General features: G+C 42.2%; 5 protein-coding genes across 21 annotated transcripts; 1 reads left to right on the top strand and 4 right to left on the bottom strand.

Annotated features, from left to right (window-relative positions):
* Positions 1-225: 225 nt before the first annotated feature.
* LOC123002726 (membrane metallo-endopeptidase-like 1) lies at positions 226-1,952 on the bottom strand. The gene is made up of 2 exons (XM_044393284.1): positions 1,488-1,952; positions 226-1,101 (listed from the first exon to the last, which is right to left on the bottom strand). Exons 1-2 carry the CDS (start codon positions 1,950-1,952, stop codon positions 226-228), a joined length of 1,341 nt encoding a protein of 446 aa, XP_044249219.1.
* Positions 1,953-6,637: 4,685 nt separating this feature from the next.
* Positions 6,638-7,653, bottom strand: ND-B14.7 (NADH dehydrogenase (ubiquinone) B14.7 subunit). Its single transcript, XM_017146570.3, has 4 exons — positions 7,560-7,653; positions 7,111-7,373; positions 6,958-7,052; positions 6,638-6,902 (listed from the first exon to the last, which is right to left on the bottom strand). The coding sequence occupies exons 2-4, from the start codon at positions 7,365-7,367 to the stop codon at positions 6,745-6,747; spliced, it is 510 nt and encodes a 169-aa protein (XP_017002059.1). The 5' UTR covers positions 7,368-7,373; positions 7,560-7,653; the 3' UTR covers positions 6,638-6,744.
* Positions 7,654-8,002: 349 nt separating this feature from the next.
* On the bottom strand, positions 8,003-17,255 carry RIC-3 (RIC3 acetylcholine receptor chaperone). Of its 17 annotated transcripts, none has more exons than XM_017146606.3 (12): positions 17,143-17,255; positions 15,190-15,615; positions 13,837-13,956; positions 13,215-13,372; positions 12,038-12,178; positions 11,855-11,981; positions 11,668-11,688; positions 11,043-11,293; positions 9,594-9,731; positions 9,430-9,522; positions 8,759-8,908; positions 8,003-8,702 (listed from the first exon to the last, which is right to left on the bottom strand). In XM_017146606.3, exons 2-12 carry the CDS (start codon positions 15,386-15,388, stop codon positions 8,568-8,570), a joined length of 1,533 nt encoding a protein of 510 aa, XP_017002095.2. In that variant the 5' UTR covers positions 15,389-15,615; positions 17,143-17,255; the 3' UTR covers positions 8,003-8,567. The 17 variants fall into 17 exon arrangements, 16 of the variants coding, with proteins under 16 accessions (XP_017002095.2, XP_070068417.1, XP_044248988.1 ...); XM_070212316.1 differs by lacking the exon at positions 17,143-17,255 and adding an exon at positions 15,999-16,100; XM_044393053.2 differs by lacking the exon at positions 9,430-9,522.
* On the top strand, positions 16,615-19,337 carry Sou (required for meiotic nuclear division 5 protein souji). Its single transcript, XM_017146587.3, has 2 exons — positions 16,615-16,707; positions 17,478-19,337. Exon 2 carries the CDS (start codon positions 17,831-17,833, stop codon positions 19,133-19,135), a length of 1,305 nt encoding a protein of 434 aa, XP_017002076.2. The 5' UTR covers positions 16,615-16,707; positions 17,478-17,830; the 3' UTR covers positions 19,136-19,337.
* On the bottom strand, positions 19,301-22,981 carry LOC108060748 (U2 snRNP-associated SURP motif-containing protein). The gene is made up of 12 exons (XM_017146583.3): positions 22,827-22,981; positions 22,650-22,766; positions 22,306-22,595; positions 21,825-22,249; positions 21,583-21,767; positions 21,475-21,518; positions 21,078-21,410; positions 20,775-21,017; positions 20,538-20,721; positions 20,226-20,478; positions 19,808-20,166; positions 19,301-19,753 (listed from the first exon to the last, which is right to left on the bottom strand). The coding sequence occupies exons 1-12, from the start codon at positions 22,881-22,883 to the stop codon at positions 19,388-19,390; spliced, it is 2,856 nt and encodes a 951-aa protein (XP_017002072.2). The 5' UTR covers positions 22,884-22,981; the 3' UTR covers positions 19,301-19,387.
* Between the last annotated feature and the right edge of the window lies 1 nt (position 22,982).

Genomic DNA, 22,982 nt, shown 5'->3' with positions numbered 1-22,982 from the left:
CATCAACAGGGGAATAGCACAGACGGGGATTTCAAAATGATAGATATTTAATTTCTTATTAAAAAAATCATTTTTCTTTGTATTAAATCGTATTTTAAAAGCCTTTACTCTTCAACAAACACTGAAAATATTACCACAGTCGCCAAGTGTTTTTTGTGGGATGCATGTTACTTCCCAAGGGACAATTGAAGACCTCGAAAAAGTCCTCGTTGTTGGTTAAGACGCCTAGAACCCGGTACATTTCGATGGCGTGAGATTTTGCAGCGTATCCCAAAATTGCTCTTCCCTATAGTCGGAACAATACAACTGAGCGAAGCCCAGAAAGAAGAGTTGCTCGGGCAGCAGCTCAAGACCTGGCATCCGCTCGCTGATCTGCTGATCTCTCGGTCCCTGCTCACGATCCTCTAGATCCTCTAGATCCTCCAGCTCTGCCATGTAGCTGCGATAGGCTGCCAGCGCGTGTCGCAATCCGCCATCGTCGGCAAAGTTCGCGTCCAGTGTCAAAATTCCCTCGATATGGCGATCAATCTCCTGAATCACGAAGCCACGGTAGCGAGACACAAAGCACGAATCCATTGGCGAGATATATCTCATCTTCGCATCCGAGCAAAGACCGTGTACGAGCTCGTGGCCCACGAGGAAACCCAGGGCTCCGAATTTCAGGCAGTATGGCCAAGAACGGTGGTAAACGGGAGGATGCAGTATGCCGGGAAAAATATAAACTGTGTGGTCTACTTGACTGTAAAAGGCTTGCAAGTGCATATCCAACAGATACTTCTGGGGCTTGGTGTCCTTGGCCAGTTCCTCAGAGTGACGTGTTCTAAAGCGCTCAATTTCCACTCGAAAGCGTCGGAGATTTATGTTGGTTGCAGCGTAGCTTTCGTCGACTATTTCCAGGCCGCGAACCTCCTGGACTAGGCGATCAGTTAGCAATTTGTCCTCTATGGCGCCAAAACGAGATCGAAGGGATAATGCCCGGAGTAAACCTTCCTGTCGAGTTTTTAAGTCCAACCAATCGGCATTCTCAAGCGACCTCAAGCTCCCTTGCACTTTCTCCATAATTTCGGAGACCTCCAACCGCTCCTCCTCAGTAGGATGTTCCTGTTGGCCAAGAAAAAAAACGTTACACTATGCCAACTCACAAATAGGGTCAAAGAGTGAAGCCTCTTGCATGTATATGCATGTTTTAGTAGCCAACTACAAGCATCACAGTGGCTTACTATAACTGGTTGGGAATTATAGCGTCGCCAAAGCGGTAATCTTCGAAAACTTGATAAAGTTGGCTTAAAACTTATCTTTAACAAAATAAAATTTGTTTCCTATATAGGGTAAATCTTTAATTTAAAATGTTGATCTATTTTGTTAAGGACTCACCGCCTTGTAGAGTTCGTTGAAGAGAAACGGCATGGAGGTCTGTAGCTCTCTGGCGCAATAATCACTTTGGTACTTGGTCGCCTCAAGTTTGGCGTCGGATGTCGGGCACACACATTGTCCAATTCCAAAAAGTAGGAATCACCAACAAATTTCTTATCCTCCCTGTTCCAGACGATAGCGAAATAGTTGGTAACGTTGAAGGCCTCTTCACTGTAGAATGTTGTATAGGCAGCAACCTGCAAGGCCTCACGCCAGAAGGCAAAAACCCCTTCGATCGCATCTGTAATTTTATCCTCGGCGAGTTGAAAGGATCTAAGGTAGCCGCGCATGCGCTTCTCGTTGACTCTGTATGAGCGAGAATGATTACTCGCTATGTTCTGATGCAGATTCGCCCCCAGACAGGCGTTATAGAAGTGCTGGGCCACCTCCAGCTCAGTGGTCACGTTGAGGAACTCCGCCAGGTCCATCCTGCCCACAAGTTCCTTCGTAATGTCATCCAGTGTGAATCTTATGTCCGCCCCGTTGGACCGACGTTGTGCTCCGGTCTGGCTTCCTATTTCTATAGTTTCCGCAAGCATACTCGTAGAAATTGTCACAGGGGTCTACACTGAGGTTCATGTAGGACCTCATGAGATCCGAATAGGACTGCAGATAGTCGGATTCACCGTTTATGAAATATATTAGTAAGAAGAAGTAACCCCATGTTAACCCCATGTTAATCATAAGATTTGATGGGTTTATTTTAGTAGGAATAACGTTTCGACTGCTTCATCCTGAGCGAGTTTTTATACTGTCAGCGTTCGCAACCACAAATGTTTTATCGTCGCTATATAATATACGTTTTTATCTTTGATTTGAATTATATCTTTTACTACTCCTATAATAAAAAGCTACGCTATTGTCCTGCGAGTTACAGGTACATAAATTAAATTTACAAGTCACACTTAAAAAAATTTTTATATTCGGTTAATAACATTTTACGGGAAGAAATTAAATTTTTTTAAATATCCAGGATAAAAAGTTTCAAAGGTTTCATTTTTATTTTTATTTACCTTTGATAAGCATAGCTGCATAAAAAATCGTTTCTAACATGGTAATAGATCTCACTGATCATAAGCAGCGAAGAAGAAGATCTGATTCCCAGAGCATCCATTTGATTGATTAGTAGCTCTTACTTCCCCCTCAATCTCCGATTACACGAACATGCGATTGGTGGAGTGTTAAATTGACTTACGACCAGCACCAAAAAGAGTTTTTTCGAGTATTTCCATTTAGATTGTCTGAAATTGATGAACTCGGAAAGGAAACAAAAATCCAATCAATCTTTCGCTTCGAGGGAACCCAACGCGTGCTCTTGTCATTTGGGGCTTCCCGTTCCCCATCCTAAATATATTTACATAAATGTGTACATATACATATATGATTCCCAGGCAGCTGCGTCTGCGCAACGCATTCAATCACTTCATTTGTTTCCATCCGCAGTCTTCTTCGGATTCGGATTGGGATCCATCCAAGAGATGCTCTTCTGGGCGGCACGTTCGCCGCGGCAGTAAAATGTTTTATTTACCCTGCACTTATGACCCCGTTGCGGATCGGGTTAAGTGAATCTGATACCCATATACAATATACCATACACCCATCGCCGACTGTTGCATTTGCATCTTATGAGGCGGTTGTCTGTTCGCCGGGGCCTCGATGAGATGGAAATGGAAGAGGAGATGGAGATGGAGGTGTCATTGCAACCAAACACAGACAAATACCACTCCAACTCGCTATGTCTTCTGTCCAATGATGAATTGTGTCCCTGATTCCGGAGACAATCATGATCGCCAGAAGATACTGTGGCGTCAGTTGGGTCATATTCGGCATAGAATTAATCAAGATACTCAACGGAAAAAACTCATAGTTTGAATTTTAGAGTATAGAGTGAATTCTGAATGTTTAGCCGAACAATTCGTTTAACATAGCCTAATATTTTATTTGTAGCTATAACTATAGAGCATCTAAATATTTATTTAAACCGATACCCTATTTATAAGCAATTAGTTTTCGGTTGATCTATTTTCCACGATTACAAAAATGGCCATTATTTTTCAAATTAAAATGATTATTATCACAGGCTTATGTAGTCGATATTAATATTATATTCAAATGGCATGACTTGTGTACGGATTGATCAATCACATGACTTTAGTAGCAAAAATAACTTAAAATGTGGAAGATATCGGCTATTTTAGCTTGCATGTCAACAGTAGGAAATTTCTGTTTAAAATTTAACTAATAAATTTATATGCATTACTTTTTCTATAGTTATCGATGGCGTATGTAACGTTCACTAATCTTAAGTGCGAAATGATCGACAGGAAGTACGGAAAATTTACAACTTGCCATATTAAGGCAGTTAATAGAACACATAAATATTTGGATGTATACGCAAAACTGAAACCTAATATATTTCCCATCAACGAGCTAAAGGCAAGTGAAACAAATAAATTAAAAGTAAAATTTAAAAAAAATTTAAATTTTAGATAAAATTAGAGCCAATGCGTAAGGACAATGGCTTTAAGCCGTTTTTTATGAGCATGACAGTCGATTTCTGCAAATATATGAGGAATCCGAACATTGCCAACATAATTGCCAGAGAATTACATAAAAGTTTCTTATATGCTACAAATTTAAATCACACCTGTCCGTATAATGTGAGTATCACGCAGGATTAACAGAAAATAAGTAATTTAAAAAAAAAACTAAAAAGAAAGTTTTTAAAAAATCTAGCATGATTTTATTGTGGAGAAACATTGGACAGGAAATCTGGAAACAAGTATTAGTAGATATATTCCCGTTCCAAACGGAGATTACGCATTGTTTTCTACCTGGATTATTGCTAATACTTCGCGGGCGAGAACAAAGCTCTACTTTAGAATATTTAACTAATTTATTTATAACAACATTGTAAACCTGAATTAAAAATATGTATTAATTTTAGTGATATAATTCGTAATTTTTATTTTAACCAACCCTTTAGCAGTAAAGTAAATTCTTGTTTTTAATATTAAAATTTCCACTGTAAGATGCATCAAGTCTGTGGTGTTTGACACCAATTGAATGGCAACGACAAAGGCACCAAAGCTATATATTCATAGGCGCATTTGTAGATACAAAGATACAAAAATACAGATGCATTTCCAAGTGCGTCTTTTGTGTCGCGCCGATCTTTAATTGCAGAATTGTAAGGGGCTCAAGCAGTAGAATAACCTTCAATGCAGATTCAGTTGCAGTTGCATTCGCAGATGCAGATGCAGTACTTAACTGCAGAGCTGTGATGGTGATTAATTTGACAGTGGTGTCGCCCGATCTGAGTTGTGCGGGTTTTATTAAAAGGATTACATGCGGCACAATTCCATAAAAACGCATCTCCATTCCATTCAGCGTGAGTTGAGCAGTCGCACTAATAAGATTAATTACGAGCGTCTTGCCACGACTGCAACTCCATCTCCACCTTCTCTTCTTCAGCTGCGTGACCACTTCACATTTATAAAGGCCTCACTCGTATTATTGGGCATCATAATAGGAACCTTTAAAATTGAATGAATCTGAATATTAATATTTTTGAACTACTTACAAAATATAAAATATGAAAAAATTCAAGTTAAATAGATTAACGAATTAAAACTTGAATTTTTCATATTTTTTATGGAAGTTTAAAACAAAATTTTTTTTTAACGAAAAATTTTTAAATTTATTACCTTTAATAAATGTTTGTATCACCAGTTATAAGATAGAGAAAAAGAAATACTATATCTATAGTTTAAAATATTTGTTTTAAATGTTTGCACATTTAATATAACATTTATTTTATTTATCTCAGATTTATAAGAGCATCTCAATTTTCAAATTCTACACCACTATTCTTGTGGCCGCTACTGTAATCTTAAATGACTTACTGTCCGTGGACAACTCCTCGATTCAATATTTTGACATTACAAATATCAGCCTCATTTGCTGCCTACTGTTTCATTAATTTGAAAGCCTTTTGAGCACTTTGAGTACCTTTTACCATAACATTTGGGCCAAGCAGGGGGTTGAATTAATCCCTGCCAGAAATTAACATATTCCCAAGTGTTAGATCCTTTCGGCACGCGAAGACCTGGGTATTCTTTGAACGATAAGAGGCGACAATAATTGGAATTGAATAAGGGCTACCGATTCGTTGTGCCTCCTTGTTTATGGGGAGGCCAGGAAATGAGAGCGAAAACAATTAGTTTATTTTTAATTAACTTTCGGTTGCCCCGAGGGAAGAGGGAATCTCGCACATACGCCAAACTCCACTCCACATCCCATTCCCCCAGGCAAATGGCCAATGATGATGTCATTCCCGCAGCATTCATCTCCCATAAATCACGCGGCGATCGCGAAAATCCGCGCAGTTTATGCTCCAGCATGCTGAGAGCCATGACAACAGCCGCATCGCATCCACATCCACATCCACGAGATTCGCCAGCTTGCAGCCAAGTAAAGTGGAGTGGAGTGAAGTGGAGTCAGCTGCCACAGATTAGTCAGAGTCAGCCAGATTCGCATACTGGGCGCACTTCAAGCTGCTCGACTGGTTTTCAGATCATTGGATTCGCCAGCAGGGTGAGGATAGGTACCAAAGATCAAGGTGAATGGCGAATATAATGCTTTCTTGGGGTCCGAGTTCGAGGGGAACTCATTATCCCAGTAAGAGCATCAATTATTACCATTAGCATCTGTTACATAAAGCGCAGAATCATCAGACTTAACGGTCTTCAGCTTAAGGGTCACTCCTCTGCTTTCTTTCGGCATAAAAATAAAGATGGTAAAGAAGAAACAGCCAAAAACCTCAGTTCCTCTGTGGGCTGGTCAGAATCAATCGATGGATAGCTATTTCATAGTGCTTAGGAGGCAACATTAGTATGCATACAATGCATGCATATGTATGACTCACCTCTCCAAGTGAAAAGACCCAAACATGATTAAATGCACATTCATGGATTTTAAATGGGCCGATGAAAATAAAGAAATAAACACATAAGACTCGGAGCTCTGAGCTGCGAGCGTGACTTGTTTCCCCATGTTTTGGTTAGTTGCTTTTTTCGCTGGTCTCCCCGACTTTCGGGCCGTCATTCATTCACCCCAACTGTTGATAAGTCTCTGTGTGACACACTCGACTCGTTTGCATATCCCAGCGGCTAACGAAGCCCGCGCTGTAACACCATTAGATAGGGTTAATGGACAGCTGGGGTGGCATTATCACTTCTCACTTGGCTTTTATTCGCAGTTGCAAATGGCGAATCCTTCTACCATCGAGTAAACCATCAACATTATACTAAAAACATAGCTAGCTAGACTTTACGCCTTCTTCTCCGTGGTCCAGTTCTTGGGGCGATCAGCCATGATGGTCCAGTCGTTTTCGGCAATGTTCAGGCCACCGTACTGCTTGAGCGGAGTGTCGGGGAAGAACTCCCAGCCCTGTTCGATGGACATCTTCTTGATGACGCCAGCGATGCCTGGAAGGAAATCGTCGATATATTGTTATGTGATGGGGATGGCGGATGGACTAACCCAGGAAGAGACCGGCGCAGAGACCAGCTACGTGGTTGTGTTTCCAGGCTCCAAAGACGCCGCCAGCTGCGAAACCGCCGATCAAGTAGTTGATTCTGTAAAGAGGAGGGAGCTTAGAGCCCGGAGAGACCAAGAGCCACCTGCCCCACTCACTTGTCGTCCTTGCCGCGGGCATTGGTGGCCGCCAGGGTGGTCAGAGTAAATGCCGTGGCCATGCCCATCAGCGGACCGGTGTTGTAGGCAAAGCGGCCCAAAGTGGGCAGGTAGCCCTGCGGCTTGGAGAGCGTCAGCACATCGAACATGGACCAGGCCAGGCCGGCGGACACCGCGTACTTGTTGGTGGCCACTATCTTGCCGAAGGCGTCCTCTCCATCGGGATGGTCGTAGTACTTGGCGCGGAGCAGCGACATGGTTGGCTATTGAAGGTATGGAGTTGCAAAAACCATTAGGCACAAACAAAAGGCTTAAGTGCGGAGCCCCCTTTGCCGTTTCAGGCTTTTAAAGTAGTGGCAATTGTTCCCTGATATTTCTGCTACCCCCTGGAGGTCTTGTAACAGCTAGAATCCCCGGAATTACCAAGAAATAAACATTAATTTACTAACCTGCCGAAATTTACGTAATTATTGTGGCTGGCTTGACAAAAACAGCTGTTGGCCGCAACAGCATTTACCAACACTGCCGCATAACTGGTTCCTGTCCTGGCTAAGAAAATCACAAATCACAATTCGTGCTGTTAGGCGCATTCTGTTAAGCACAATGTTGTTGGGCTGCTAATTTGAAAATATAATTTTCGAATTAAAAAAACACCTTTTCTTTAATATTTTGTAATTATGGGATGCAAAAAATATCCAAAATAAATCGGAAACAAAAAAAAATTATATATTAAATATGCTCTTTTATTCAAATTTTTGATTTCATTATTTTTTTATACCTTTCAAACTGTCCGATTCTTTAATATTCCATTTCAAAAAAACACCAAAACTTTAAGATAAAATTTTACTCGGTTCCTTGTAGTTTACATTAAATTCAAAAACACATTTCGATGTCAAGTTCGGTTTTCAATTTATTCATTATACTAGGTTCACAAACGCTGTGGCACTAACTTTATTTGTTTAATCATAATGTGCAATCGATCGGATCTTTTTGTGGGTAATTTTCCTTGCCAAATAACTACGGGTTCTTGATGCGAAGAAATACATATGCGCTTAGCTTAGTGGTAGACTAGTTTTGCATTGACTTTCAACTAACAGTATTCACATAAAATCATGCAGCTTGCAAAGAGCGCAAGTTTTCTAATCGAGTTAAAGAGTTTTTCCGACATGCAAGTAGGTTTACGTTTGACCGAAAATGAGAAAAGTTTTTGAAGAGCAGAAAGACAGGGCTTTGGTTTGTGGATTTTCAAAGGGAGACAAAACTTTGGCGTTTTAAAATCAAAACAAAGATATCAAAACATACAATATGTATATACAAATTAGATATCAAATTATTGGCAAATCTGTTTCGTGTTAATCAGTCATAATTTATAGTTTCGTCTGAATCAAGTCGTTATCATATCATTGCCAAAATATATCAAAAATTCGATCGGTATACATTCAAGTATAGATCTTTGTCTACTGCTCGTCGTGTCCAATTATTTCGATGTCATCAGCCAGAGGACTTTCCACTGCGGATTTGCCGGCATTTCCATTCAGTTGATTTGCGTCCAAATTAATCAATGACAATGTCATTCTGCTGCTAAGAATGATCTGTAAATGAGGTGCTAGATTAGTAAGCTAAATTATAAAGTATTCTATATTCATACGGCTGGTTCCTCGGCTGATCCATTGAGCTCAGAGTCGTAGACCTCTTCGCGTTTGATTTGGGAGTCGGCCACCAGGATCTGAGACTCGTGGGCCAAAGCGCCTTCCAAGTAAATGGACTGCGGCTCTGGCAAGTTTTCTTCCAATTTGGACTGAAATTGGAAGGAGAATTAACTATATATTTTTGGTATAACCTTGGAAAGCTTGAACACATATATAAGCTCAGCAACAGGTTAGATTTCTTAGCCCTCGAAGGATTGTTGTTTTCCACTTTTATATTTCGGTTAAAGGATCGAATTCAAAACAAGCGGTGTAGAATAGAATAAGCCACAGAAAAGATTTTATAATTTTAATTAGAAATTCATTTATTTTTTAAAGGGAATAGAATGAAAAGAAGGTGGTAGCAAATGGAGCCACACAACATAGAAAGGTTATTTAAATATTTTGAGGTTTTTGAAAAATGTTATTTGAAAGGAAGGAAGTTTCGGCTTTAACTAGAAGAACAACCCAGTACATGTTTTTGGTATGGTATTGGAAAGTGTTATAACCCATGGAAATCTTAGAACATGGTTTGTTAGCAATTAGTCAGAAAGGATCACTTGGGATAGAAGTTTAGTTTATAACTAGAAACTGGGAACTGGAACTGTTGGGGTTGTGCGGCAGTGGCACTTACATGTTCGCTTGGCGATCGGAAAACAGGCGTTGGAGGGCGTCCAGTCCACTTTTGGCCGCCCTCGCAACTGGCTGTTAACTCCATGCCGAGTACCTGCATTCGATTATTTACGATTATCAACAGATCTACGGATTACAGATGCTATAATAGATATTATGACCCACCGTTAGCTCCCGTTCAGCGCTCAGATCCCGGCGTTTCCTGCCTCCCTTCGCTTGTTCCTGATTTTGTTCGGTGTTTGCATGTCCGTTGGAAAGGTTCTGCTCGTCTAGTTGCTCTCTCGTTTTTTCGTTGTCGTTTTTCTGGGGATTTGAATATTATATATTACTCTCCGAATCTCCCTTAAGTCTCAGAACTAAGCAATTCTACAGCCTCGAAACGTAAAATAATAAAACGCATTAATTACTTTAATTCGTTGTGGTTAGGTGAAACGCAACAAAACTCAATTAGTCGAAGGATCTTGGTTAACAAAACACAAAAAAAAGATTAAATAATCGGATCTCGAGTATCCACGAGTTATTGAGTTAAATATTCAAGGATTGCCGTGCCGGACCCTTTGAAGGTCTCTAACCTTATTCATATCAGTTTCAGTATCGCTCGTCGCCCTCTGCTTGTCTTGGCCATTTAATTGCTCATCGGCCGCGTCTATCAAACCTTGTATGGCCGTAACGACTAAGCCCCGAAAAAATGGGGTTTTTAGAAATACATTTTTTTTACACACATTTGTGAGAAACATGAAAAACGTAGAAACGACAGAGAGTGAGATGTTTGGTATAGTAGTTTCGTTTAAAGCGTAAACAATGGAATGATATTGGCAATTATCCTAAATGGCAATGTGATATGTATCGGTCTAGAGAAAGTGTTCGAATAGATTTCGAAAAAGACTTTTTTGAATCGTAAAATATGTCCCCATCATAAGAGTTTAGAGTTTTAGAGCGAGCGAAGAGAGAGAGTGATGTGCAAACACATTTAGACATTAGGATTCGTTAGTTAGAACAGGTACACAGGTGGAAAGATATGGTAATAGATCACGCATGCCGACAGCAGACAAGCAGGTTAAAACAGAAACAGAGAAGTCCGTTCCATGCACTCGTTAGAAATGTTTAGATATGGTAGACAGGAGGTGGGGTCAGAGGGTCGGGAAAAGAAACCATTCCAAGGATTTTCAGCTAGCCACTAGAAACAACCAACAGAAAACAGAAACAATCTATGTTTTGTACTTAGTTGTGGTTCTGAGTTGTTGGTCTGATTTTGGTCTGTTTACTGACTGATTCTATGTGAAACTGAATGATGGTTTAGTTTTGTCTTAGAAGTTTGGCTGCCGCTTGAGAAACTTGAGGGCAATCATCTTGAAAATGAGAACACAAAAAGGTATAGAAAGTAGATTAATAAATGATGAGAGCACAAACGGGTAGAGCTTGAAAAATATCGATAGTTTAACCTAAAAACATCGATATTGTAAATATATCGAAAATATCGATAATTTGCAAGCTCTACCAAAGGGCCAACTGAAATCGCAATCGACTACGATGAGGTGGTTCTACGTAAATGTATCTGAATCATTAGCTTTATCTTTTCTATATCGAAATCTCGATTCCTCGGGCGATGCTAACCTTGGCCTCATACTGATCGGTGTTCATTTCGGCCACCAGCTGGGCCATCGCCCGCTCCGTGGACTCGAGCTTTTGGCGCAGCTTCTCGATCTCCATCAGCTGCTCGGCCTCCTTCAGCTGCTGGTGGTGCTTCAGCGAGTTGGACAGGCTGCTGGCCACCTCGGTGGCCGACAGACTGGCGTTGAGTAGCTCCTTTTCGGTGTCCTTGGCGGCCGGCAGCTTCTTCACGGCGGCAGTAGCGGCAGCAGATCCTATAAAATTGTCGTACGATTTGGCTTTGAGTTTGATTAACAGGGCCCACAAAAAACAGAAAATCGAGAGAGAGAGACTAACAAAACTAGGGGGTATTTACACGGGGAAAAGGTGGCAACAAAATATATTTCCATGTAGGCGTGATTCATATGGGGTTAGTAAATATATAGTATAGTACACAACATCTAGAGTAAGTACATCTAGGTAAAAATGAATGAAAACACATATTCGCTACGATAATAATATAAAATACTAAACCAAATGAGGAGGACATATTTGCAAAACTCAAAAGGCCTTCGTCGAGGTCTAGAAACTCAAGATACGAACGGAACTCTATGGATCCCATCTATGGAACCATCTGTATCTGGCTTACTTGTCTGATGCTCTCGCCAGCCTTTTTGGTTGGATGATTTGAGATATTTGATTTTCGGAGTGCGTGTTCGGGAAGCAGAAGATTACAAAATGAATTTTTTTTTTGGTTAGGTTTTGACTCGTGAATGCGATGGCTAGTGTATGTGTTTTGTGCTGTAATTATCTAGAAAATGGAATCCGGAACTCACCTAACTTGCTGCTGGCCAAATCCTCCACCTGACTGTGGTTCTGTTGGCCAAAGACCTCCTGACGGAAGGCAGGATTCACAGGTGCCGGTCCGTAGGGTTCATTGGGACCCTTGTTCTTGAACATTATCTAAAGGAGAAGGGGTTTATTTTCGTTTAAATTTTGTTTAAAAGAAATGGAGTCACCTTCATGAGCGTGTATCCAAAGAACACCACAATTCCGATCGTGTAAAGCGGCATCAGGAATCCCATGCTACTGCCACGCTGCTGTGGTTGATGCAGAGCTCCGGCTCCCATGGGCGGGCGCATCCCAGGAATGGGTCCGGGCTAGAAAATTGAAAAATAAATAATTTTATTATAGTCTATAAGATAATAATAAGATATCTGGTATTAGATCTCTATATTTTACTATATATTCCAAATATTATATTTTCAACATACGTCTGAAAGGCTATGAATGTTATCTTTTCCAACTTATTAAAATTTTTTTAAAGAATTTTAAATATAATTTGTGGAATCTTCTACATACAAAGTGTTTTTTCCTGTTATCATAAAAGTCACGTATTCGCCCCATAGTACACATTTTATCATAGTAGGTCTCTATAACTTAACTTACCATAACTTAAAACCAGGAATATTCGGAATCTACTCTGTTAATACTGAATTAATGTCAATATTTTTTAAGTACATCAGATGAGCAATATTGTTTTGGCTTACTTAATGTCATTTCCCTGTGATCATACAAATCACGTATTCGCCCCATGGTACATGCTTTGTTATAAGATTTTATAACCACGAATTTTCGGTATAAACTCGTTTTCGAATTTCTGTCAATATGTTTAAGGTGCATCGGATTAGCAAAAATTCTTTTGGTTAATTCAATGCTATTTCCCTGTAATCATAAATATCGCGTATCCGCCTTGATGTATTTTGACATGAGTAGCGTACAGCTGATTTTCTGTGCTCTTTGGCCATTTTACCATCCATTTGCTATCCATTTGCCATAGAAGAGAGCGAATTGGAACTGGCGCACTGAATTTGGCACAAGTTCAATATGTAGCAGCACATTCTGATTCTTATTCCGCCGATCTCCCACTCATCCTTTACAGATTCTTTTTGTGTTTTCTTTAGCGCTGTCTTCTGCCTTCAATTTGCGTGCAGTGTCATAAAAACAAAACCCGAGTCCAAATAAAATAAACGTTTGGCTATTTATAAATGACTTCCAACGCGAGCGCGGATATGTCTCATCTCCTCCATTCGTCGTCATAATAATCAGTGCGACCGCCGAAAAATATAATTGTGTATTTATCATCCGGAGAATAATGCAGATCCTATGGTTATAGTTATAGCCGCATAAACTTACCCGTCCGTCGACGATCCGCGGAGGCGGATTACTAGGTGAGCTCTTGCGTTGCTCCACAATCGGAACTGTGGGAGTGGCGGGGATGGCACGACCCCGCTCCCTCATCGCCTGATATATAGATTCCGGATGCAGGTGGGCTGGACGCTCCTGGCGCAGACCTGAGACGATTTATTTATTAGCCACGAATATCGTGAGAACTTTTTATGGTGGGACAGAAAATTCGGTTAGGAAAAGGCAATTAAGCAGCTGGAGGTTATGAAAAATTAATTTTTAAAACAACAAAACATTATCCCTGTGCATTAATTTAAAATTGGTTAGATATTTCTGGACAGAATATTATAATAACAATAGCTAGTAACGTAATTTAATATTTTAAGCTTCGAAATAATTAATAAACTCTTTAGTTTATTAAAAAAAAAATCTAAAAAATCTATACAAATTATACTCCTGTTACCTATAACATTAAATTAGATAAAATTAAAAACCACTCTTTGTACTTTAAAGTTTAAATAATTTTATTATTTAAACCAATAATCCACCTACTCTATTAGTATTATAGTTTGTTAGAAAAGCCAAACACGGTTAGTGAAACAAATTAGCAGATCATAGTTGCGGCACATACTTATTTCGCCCGTGTAAACATTGATTTGTTTGCGATACAAATGCGGACCGAAAGGCTCAACAGTGTCCTTCTTTGAGACATTCATAAACTGCTCCCTGTCAAGCACAACGTCACAACATCCTACAACATCGACAGCACAGCCCACAAAAAAACACCACCCACGTAACGAAATGAAAAGAAAATTAAACAAATAATTAAGAAATAAATATAAAATAAATAATAATTACACTATGCAGCATCAAAAATTAACCTCGACGAATGCTATATTTTTGGATTCGTTACGAATTCCCAAGTTAAACTGCGTTTTCCTAAAAGTTCCCCGACGCAAGGATTCTTAGCAAAAGGACCTCAAAGTTCGAAAAATGTTGAAATTGACCAACTTTGCGGAGCTCTCAGAGGCAAATGGATGCATGGCTTGGTTCGAAGTTAAAGTTTTTTAAAAGATACACCCTTTATCTTTCAAACCCCATACATAAAATAATTTTAGGATTTTTTTTTAAGGCAGAAATAAATTCCAAAAAACATAGTCAAAAAACTGAAAAACATACAGCTGCGGTCAAAGTAGTAGCAGTGTTGCCGCCTTGTGTTTTTAAAAGTTTGATGTTGTAATTTTTTCTTATCCAATTAGTCTAATAGTAAAATTATAATCAATACAATATTACCAGGAAAAGATCAATTACAACAACAAACTTTTAAATACACAGGGCGGCAACACTACTACCATTTTGACCGCAGCTGTATACTTTTATGTTTTTTGACTATGTTTTCTAGAATTTGTTTCTGCCTTAAAAAAAATCTTAAAAATTTTTTAAGTATAGGGTTTTAAAGATAAAGGGTGTATCTTTTAAAAAACTTTAACATCGAATCAAACCATGCATCCATTTGCCTCTGAGAGCTCCGCAAAGTTGGCCAATTTCAGCATTTTTCGAACTTTGAGGTCCTTTTGCTAAGAATCCTTGCGTCGGGGAACTTTTTGGAAAACGCAGTTTAACTTGGGAATTCGTAACGAATCCAAAAATATAGCATCCATCGAGGTAAATTTAAAAAGCACTAAAAATGCTGCACAGTGTTATTAAATAAGTGAAATATGTCGAAACACTTGTAAACGCTAGGGATTTTCTTAGGATTACAAGGTTAAGAACCTCTCAAAAGTATATTTTTTTGGAAGGTAATTAGTTAATTTTCAAATTAAGTTGGAATTCGCTTGAAAGAGATTTCTGTAAAATTAAAACTCTTTATAAATCTTTCTTTCCATATAAAGGATATTTTAAATCACTAGCGTTTTCTCATGTAGACTAGTAAGTTTCTTTCCAAGAGAACTTTCACTGTTATAGAGGAAATCTGAAGACTCACCGCCAGGTGTCGCTGCTCGCTGATCCTTGAAGTTTTGCTTGGGAGGCGGAACACCGCCGAACATCATGGGATGGAAAACCTTAGGCCACAGAATGGCGATGCATCCGATCACGGTGACAATGATCAAGGCGGTTTTCTTGGGCGTCATTCCCTCCTCGACGACCGGAGGTCTTGGCTTCGATGTGGCTGTCGCAGGCATTTTGGCTTAGATCTCGATTCTATTTTATGGCTATTGTTGGTGGTTAAAGCTAAGTGGTTCCTAAGGCAAACTGTCCTTAAATATTCCTGATCGATTTGGTTCGTTGATGGCTCTCGGCGAGCTGTTGACTATGCGCGGTGATTCCGGTTTTTGTTTAACTTTGACATTGGCTCATGTTGGCTTTAGCTGGTTAATGTTGCTCGCTTTCTGAACGTTTAAAGCATTATCTGAAAGATATATAGAGGCGTTATGTGGCTGGTTACACGCTTCGCTGGTGCTGTATTTTCACATCACTGGTCACCGAGCAAAATGCTCTGTATACGTTTCGAATATTTGTTGCGGGAAAACAAAAAGTTTATTACATAAATAGCGGTCCCGATCTTTTTTATTTTTAGCTCGCGCAATTCGCTCTTTTCGGCCCCGTCTAATAATTCTTTATTATTTTCACTTTTCCCAACACACAAACACAAATCACCGGGGCTCTTCACAATTAACGACCGCATAAATAATATTGAATGTTTGTTCCTTTTCCAAAACTAAAAAACGTTTTAATATCGCTTTGGAAAAACGGCTTTAGGCCACAAAAAAACTGGACAGAGCGAGTGCTTACGCAAAGTTCGAATGTTGTTCCCGAACTGGCCAGCGAAATTTTTGAAACTAAACTATTAGCGAATTTTCGGCAGATCAGATCTGAAGACCCGACACGACGACAGCGGCGCGCTCTTCCTCATAATCGTCGTCGGCCATTATTTTCCTTTTATTTTTCCGAGGAGACAAGTGATTTGCAGCTTGGGCCTGCACCGGGAATTTCCGAGAGGTATCCTCAACATGCAACAGCGGTCAAGACTTTAATATTGTGTCGTTTAAAAGTATTTTAAAGTATTAAATAAATGAATTACAAGTAAAGTTTTTAGTTTTGGTTCTTTTGTTTGTACCAAATTGATTACAGTTGTAAGGAAAAAAGTTTAATAGAAATAGAAATAGGAATCACTCGTAATAAAAACAGACCCTTTTTAAATTAAAAAAAATTATTTCAGTCTTAAACTTTTTGTTTTATTTAGAAAAAACTTCTTTATTATATAAGCTGGATAAGGCTTAAGCTTGACCCAATTTACTTAAAAAAAATTTAATTTAAGTATAAATCGCCATTTTTTACTATCATTTAACTAGAGCCCTGCGCGAGTATACTCGTAGAGCCCTTTTTCTCCCATTTCAAAAAACAGCTCGAGTAAATCAGTTCACAAAAACGTCAAATTAGAAAAAATGTAAATTAATTTAAATTAAGATATCACATATAAAGTGCTGACCACAACTGTTAAGTATGCGAACTTTTCGTGTTTTCATATTTTCATTTCGCAGCTTCTTCTCTCTTGTTATCATACACGCATACACACACACACTAGCGAGTATTATGAGTTTTCCCAACGTTTTCCATTTCGCTTTCGAACGCACTGACTGGCAATCGGGGAAAGTAAAATTGTTTAACCGTGCACTGCTGTAATTTTCACTGCAACTTTTTATTTCAGCCACCTGGTTTTTTATTTATATTTTACTTTGCATATTTTGTTGGAAACTTGTTTCATCTTCACCGTGCTTTTATTTTTGGAGACACGGCATTGTAATTTGGGTTCAATGTCGTTCAGCTCAAGACTCATCACTTATTTTTAAAAATTATGAATTCAAAGTGTGGACATTTGGCACTTTTGTCCTTGGGATTAATCTCAAGTTGTACATCAATTTTTTGTAATATTTACCAGTTGGTTAGCATTAACACCTTAATTTATTTTTAAAGTTCGTTATCTTATCTAATTACGGCTAATTTCAAACTGTTTGTTTGTCGTTATAAATTTCTCTGCCCAGAAAGCAGGCAGCAATGAAAATTGATTTTTTCAGTTGCGCGCACAGTCGATAGCTGCGCGAAGTACCGATAGGATAAGCTGTTAATAAGGTGTTCCCACCAGTCTTGTATTTAAGAATGGTTAAAGTTTTTTGAGTGCCTTAATTTGAATCTTTTGTATTTTAGTAGTGGTAACCAATATTAAAAAAAAAGAAAAACACAGTTTCCCAAAGAAAGATCTTTATTTCGCAGCAAAACGTATCTATATAGAAAAACTTAAAAACTAAATTCTTAGTTTACTAAAAGAAAAGTGAAAACAAGATGTTTAGTGGAAATGGCCTGCTGCATAGTCGCGACTATCGAAAGTGCCATCGACACACAGTATTGAACTGGTATATAAATACCAGAAATCCCATCGCTGACTTTGTTTCCTTTGTGTTGTAAAAAATTAATAATACGCATTTTACGGATCACCTGCGAGAATCGCCGTTAATCGTCAAACGTCAGGGCAACGGACGCTTAAAGTCGAGTAAGAAGCAAAGAGATCTCGGGCGCCTGGCGTGGCTAGCTTAAAATCTAAAAAACCCACGAAACTGGAGCTGACAATGGACAACGAGTCGTGGGCCTGCTCGTCGGTGGACAAGGACCTGACCCGCGTGGTGAGCAAGCTGGAGCAGCTGCACGAGAACGCGGCGGCGGACATCGGGGACATAGCCACCCAGATGTCGGAGCTGGTGGAGGTGCTCAGCAGGGCGGAGCAGCTGGTCACGACTCTCAATTCGAGCACCCAGGTCTCCCAGGACGATCCGATGGGCGGCGGCGATGGGGTGAGCATGCAGGTGGAGACGGAACCCACCGCCCCGCAGCGCCTCAACGACCGCCAGATGGAGAGCATCCGCAAGGTGATCGCCCGGTGCAACGAGCGGGTGCAGAAGCTCTCCACCGAGCACCGCGATCTGCACGGCTCCATCTCGAAGATCGGCAAGGCCATCGACCGCAACTTCAGCGCCGACTTCACCTCCACGATGCGCGTGGACGTGCTGCAGGACGAGGAGAACCTGATGCTGCTGAACAAGGCCATTGCCAAGCACTACTGCCGCCAGGGCATGGACGACGTGGCGCGCACCCTGATCCGCGAGTCCAAGATGTCGCCGGAGCACGCCCAGGATGTCTTCGACTCGGAGCGCGAGTTTGCCGACATCTACGGCATGTGGGTGAAGATACAGAAGCGGGATCTCACTGATGCCTTGAAGTGGGCCAAGATGTACTCGCAGCAGCTGAGTGACCGCCACTCGCTCATCGAATTCCGGCTGCACCGCATGCGCTTCATGCAGCTGGTCTCGTACGGATTGGACTCGCAGCGCGAGGCCATCTCCTATGCGCGGCTGAACTTCAAGAAGTTCGCCATACGCTACGAGCACGAGATTGCCAATCTGATGGCCAGTTTTATCTACCTGCCCAGTGGCCTGGAGAACTCGCCGTACAAGCACTTCCTCGGCCAGGAGATGTGGACCGAGCTGTCGTTTATTTTCCTCAAGGATGCCTGCCAGCTGCTGGGCATCAGCAAGAACTCCGCCCTGTCGGTGGTGGTCAATGCCGGGTGCACTGCGCTGCCCGCCCTGCTGAACATCAAGCAGGTGATGCAGTCGCGCCAGGTGCTGGGCATGTGGAACGGCTGCGACGAGCTGCCCATCGAGATCGACCTGCAGCCCGAGTTCCGCTTCCACTCGATCTTCGCCTGCCCCATCCTGCGCCAGCAGACCTCCGAGGACAACCCGCCCAAGAAGCTGACCTGCGGCCACGTCATTTCGAACGACGCCCTGCACAAGCTGAGCGTGGGCCACATCCTCAAGTGCCCCTACTGCCCCGTCGAGCAGAACGCCGAGGAGGCGGTTCGCATCTACTTTTAAGCCATCTGTGTATTCACTATAATCACCCACTGCTGCTTAAAGTTCGAGGACTGGTGTTGGTTGGTAAACCACTTTTAAGATAGCTTGCTTAGATTCATGTTTTTAGACAAATTCGCAGGGCGTGTGTGTTGTGCGTGTGTTCCACATCCTAACAAACAATTTAGATTTAAAATATATATATATACTGTGTATTTAGAGCAAACGACGAGTGTGTTTTTATGTAGAATCAATGTTTAATCAAATGCGAATCGTCTAGTGCCTGTGCTTGTGCTTGTGCTTATCGCTGCGGTGTCGCGGAGGAGAAGGTGGCTCCTCTCGACGCGAGGAGCGCGAGCGGGATGAACTGGCAGCGGGACTCTCGTACCGGGAACTGCGCGAAGATCGCTCTGCGTAGCGCTTGGGGGATCCAGAGGGACTGCGCGATCGGTTGCGTTTGGATGACTTGGAGGAGCGCGAGGTTTCCGGCGAATAATCCCTGCGTTTTGTTTCTCCAGCGGAGTAGGGTGAATGCGATCGTTTGCGAACAAACTGGGCTGGACTCTCGCTGACTTTAGAGCCCTTGGATTTGGAGTGCAAGTAGCTCAGCGGGGAGTCTACCGTAGACTCGGATCTCGAGTCCTAATGTAAGGAATTCCAGTTAATTATGATGAATCTTTTGTAATAAAGCCCTACCTTGAGCAACCGCTTGCGGAAGTATTCCACCTGTTCGGACACAGTCCATCCTGGCTCTAAACGCCTCTTTCCCGACTCCAGTTCATCCTGATACTGTATAGCCTTCAGTTCAATGTCCCTCAGCTTTTGTCGCTTCTCGTCGCTGAATTTCTGCGAGTTGTCATCGTCGCTGTCCTCGTCCGAGCTGAAGAACTTGGGCGGATCCGGCGGATCGAGAGTGTCCCACTTGCTGGTAGTAATCGCCTGCGCTTCTACTTGCTGGGGATCCACCGTCTCCCACTTGGAGGGTATAAAACCGGGCATTTTGGCCGTGGGTTTGGTTTCCTTCTCCAGCGGAATGCCATCGAGGTCCTCATCAACTGGAATTTTAGTTGGTTTTACATTACAAAGTAGTTTTAAGTGATAAATAGAGTCTCACAAGGTATGCCATCAATTTCATCGAGATATTCATCTCTTCTGGGTGTTTCCCGCTTTGGAGTGGCGGCATCTGCGTCGGGAATGGCCCGCTTCAAGGCGCTCTTGAGCAGAGCAGCTCCATCTAAGGGCACGCCGTCCAGATCTTCATCGTCCTTTTCATCTCCCGAGAGCGGGGCACCGTCGATATCTTCGTCCAGCGCCTCATCCGAACGCGTTTCCTCGGCTTGCGGTGAAGAACTCACCGGCATGATGTACTACAGAATAGAATTTTGTATTTAACATGTATAATTAATAATAAATTAACGAAACTAACTGGTTTCCCGAGGAACTTGGCCGTCAGCTGAGCCATAAACTCTTTGGGATAGATGGTCCATTCCTCCCAGGTGCGAATTACATTGCAGACTCGGGATTTAAAGCCCTCCGCTTTCAATCGGCTCTCAATGTTCTGGTAGTAATTATGCAGATTCTCAAAGATATCCACCAGCTGCTTTTCCACCCTGAATATTAAAGGTTAAATCTATGTTTTAACTTAAAAAGGACTGATACTTACGACTTGCGGAAAAACGAGGCATTGGCCACCTTAACCGTGCAGTTGTGCAGTATATCTGAGATCAGATAAAGGCGAGCAATCTTCTTAGAGGCCAGCGTATTTAAATTGGATAAAGATTCGGCGATGCATTCGCATATCTCATCAGCAGCATCTGCATGCTCAATGCAGAAGATCATGGCATCGCCAATGCGCGAGCGTTCCGGCGTCAGTTGTCTGATCAGATCCTCCAGACGATCGCGTTGACTGGGGAAAGTCATCAAAATTAATTATAATCCTTGAAGAATTATCTCTGTTAAACTTTACGCATTGGACAAGGCTCCTTTGTGGACCACTGGAGCATCAGGATCGACGACTAGCTCATCCGGCATGCCCTGAGTGTAGAAATTGGCGATGGGGGGCCGCCAAACCGGCCCATTTTTGAACATTCGGAACTCGTCCTCCCGCCATTCGTTTGGAGTATCGCCCTGCAGCAAGGAGAAGAGCTTCCAGCGGTAGTAGATGTGCGCAGGACTCTCGTTGTCGAAGAGGAACGAGAACAGCGGGTTCTCCATTTCGCGAATCATGATCAGGGCCTCAAACATTGGACCCTCGCGTATAACAAACTCGATCATGCGATGAATTACGTTCAGAACGGCCCTAAAAGTAGGGCAAAAATTATAAAGGTTTCTTGTAGATCGGAAGTTCTTAGAGCTCTTCATACTTCTCTGTGGGTATATGAACTTTAACCACGCATTTGGCCAGTATCTATAAAATAAAACAGGGTCATTTGGTTATTCCTTGATCAAGAAAAGGTTGTTTTTTTACTAACCCTCTCCATATTTTCCTTGTCCTCTTCCTGGTCGAACTCCTTGTAGTTCTTCTTGGGCAAAACATCTGCCTCACTTGGCGGCGGTTGGGCATTGAAGGGTAAACCCGATGGAGGAGGTGGAAGGGTCATCTCCAGCAAAGCTTGCGGTGCAAAGATGGGCGTGTTCATGATGGGCACGGTCTTTCCTATAAAGTAAACAAAATTAAGATACTAATATCTCTAACAGAATAGCGATAGATTACCCCATCCCAGGCGCATCTCGTAGCCCATAATGTACCGCCCATTTAGAGTCCTTAAAGCCCTCTCCGCATCCTTGCGGCTCATGTAGGCTACGAACCCGCAATTGCGACCCCTTTGCTTCTCCTCCTCGGAGCGCGGCCACATGATCTTGATGCTGGCCAGCGGACCGTAGCGCCCGAAGATCTCCATGAGCTGCTGCTCGGATATCTTGGGGTTCAGGTTGCCCAGATACAGGTTGGTGGTATTCGGATCGCCGGTGTCGAAGGAGCCCGACTCCTTGGAGCTATTAGAAGCCTGCGAGGTGGTGGAGGCACTGCTGCTGGCCACTGGAGCGGATGAAGCCGCCGCCGCCGGTTGCTGGGCAGGCGGAGCATGGGAAACAGCCAAATGCTTGTACTTGTGCCGCTCCTCGCGCTCCTCCTGGATTCTGTGGGTTATCAGGGGTTAATGGGTGATATCTAGGGGATTAGGTATCTGGATTACTGTCTCAGCTCCTCCTTGAACAGCTCCAAGTTGCTCTTTTTCTTCTCCTGGTTCTTCTTCTTCAGCGGACCCGTCGCCTCCTTCTTGAGATCCGAGGCGAGGGTCTTGGCGTACTCCTCCACCTTGTCGGCGCTGCTCTTGTCCAGCAGCTTGGACACGGGCTTGTAGAGCTTGCCCTTCTCCGACTTGTCCTCCCGCCGGGATCCCGCATCGTAGGTGCCGGCCTTCACCCAGACTTTGGAGGAGGGCGTGGGGGCATCTTGGAAGGTCTCCACGAACTCTTTGAAGGCCTGGAAGGGTTAGCAATGTGGGTTAACTGATAGGTGTATATTTGATCCACCTACATGTGCCGCTGCCGCTGCATCCTCCTTTTTCTTCTGGTCCTCGATCTCCTTTTTGGACAATTGTCTTTTAGAGAAGGTGCCCACTGTGAAAGCCTCTAGCTTCTTCTCGCTAATCCTCTGGAAATTAAGCCAGGTGAGTGGGAAACTTTATGGCACCTACATTTAGGCTACTTTTACCTTCAAGCTGGCGGAGGATGCAGCCACTTCCTTGCTTTTATTCACGGGCTTGCTCATTTTTCCCTCGCAACCCACATTATCTTCTGCAAAATAAAATAGCCAATTCCAATAGTGTGACCGTTGGCCCGGCAGTGTGACCCTGCGACCCTACCCCCC

The sequence above is a fragment of the Drosophila takahashii genome, chromosome 2R (genome assembly GCF_030179915.1).
Source record: "Drosophila takahashii strain IR98-3 E-12201 chromosome 2R, DtakHiC1v2, whole genome shotgun sequence".
NCBI classification, from domain to species: Eukaryota; Metazoa; Arthropoda; class Insecta; order Diptera; family Drosophilidae; genus Drosophila; species Drosophila takahashii.
The sequence above is the reverse complement of the archived record's forward strand: the minus strand, read 5'-3'. Positions and strand labels throughout refer to the sequence as shown.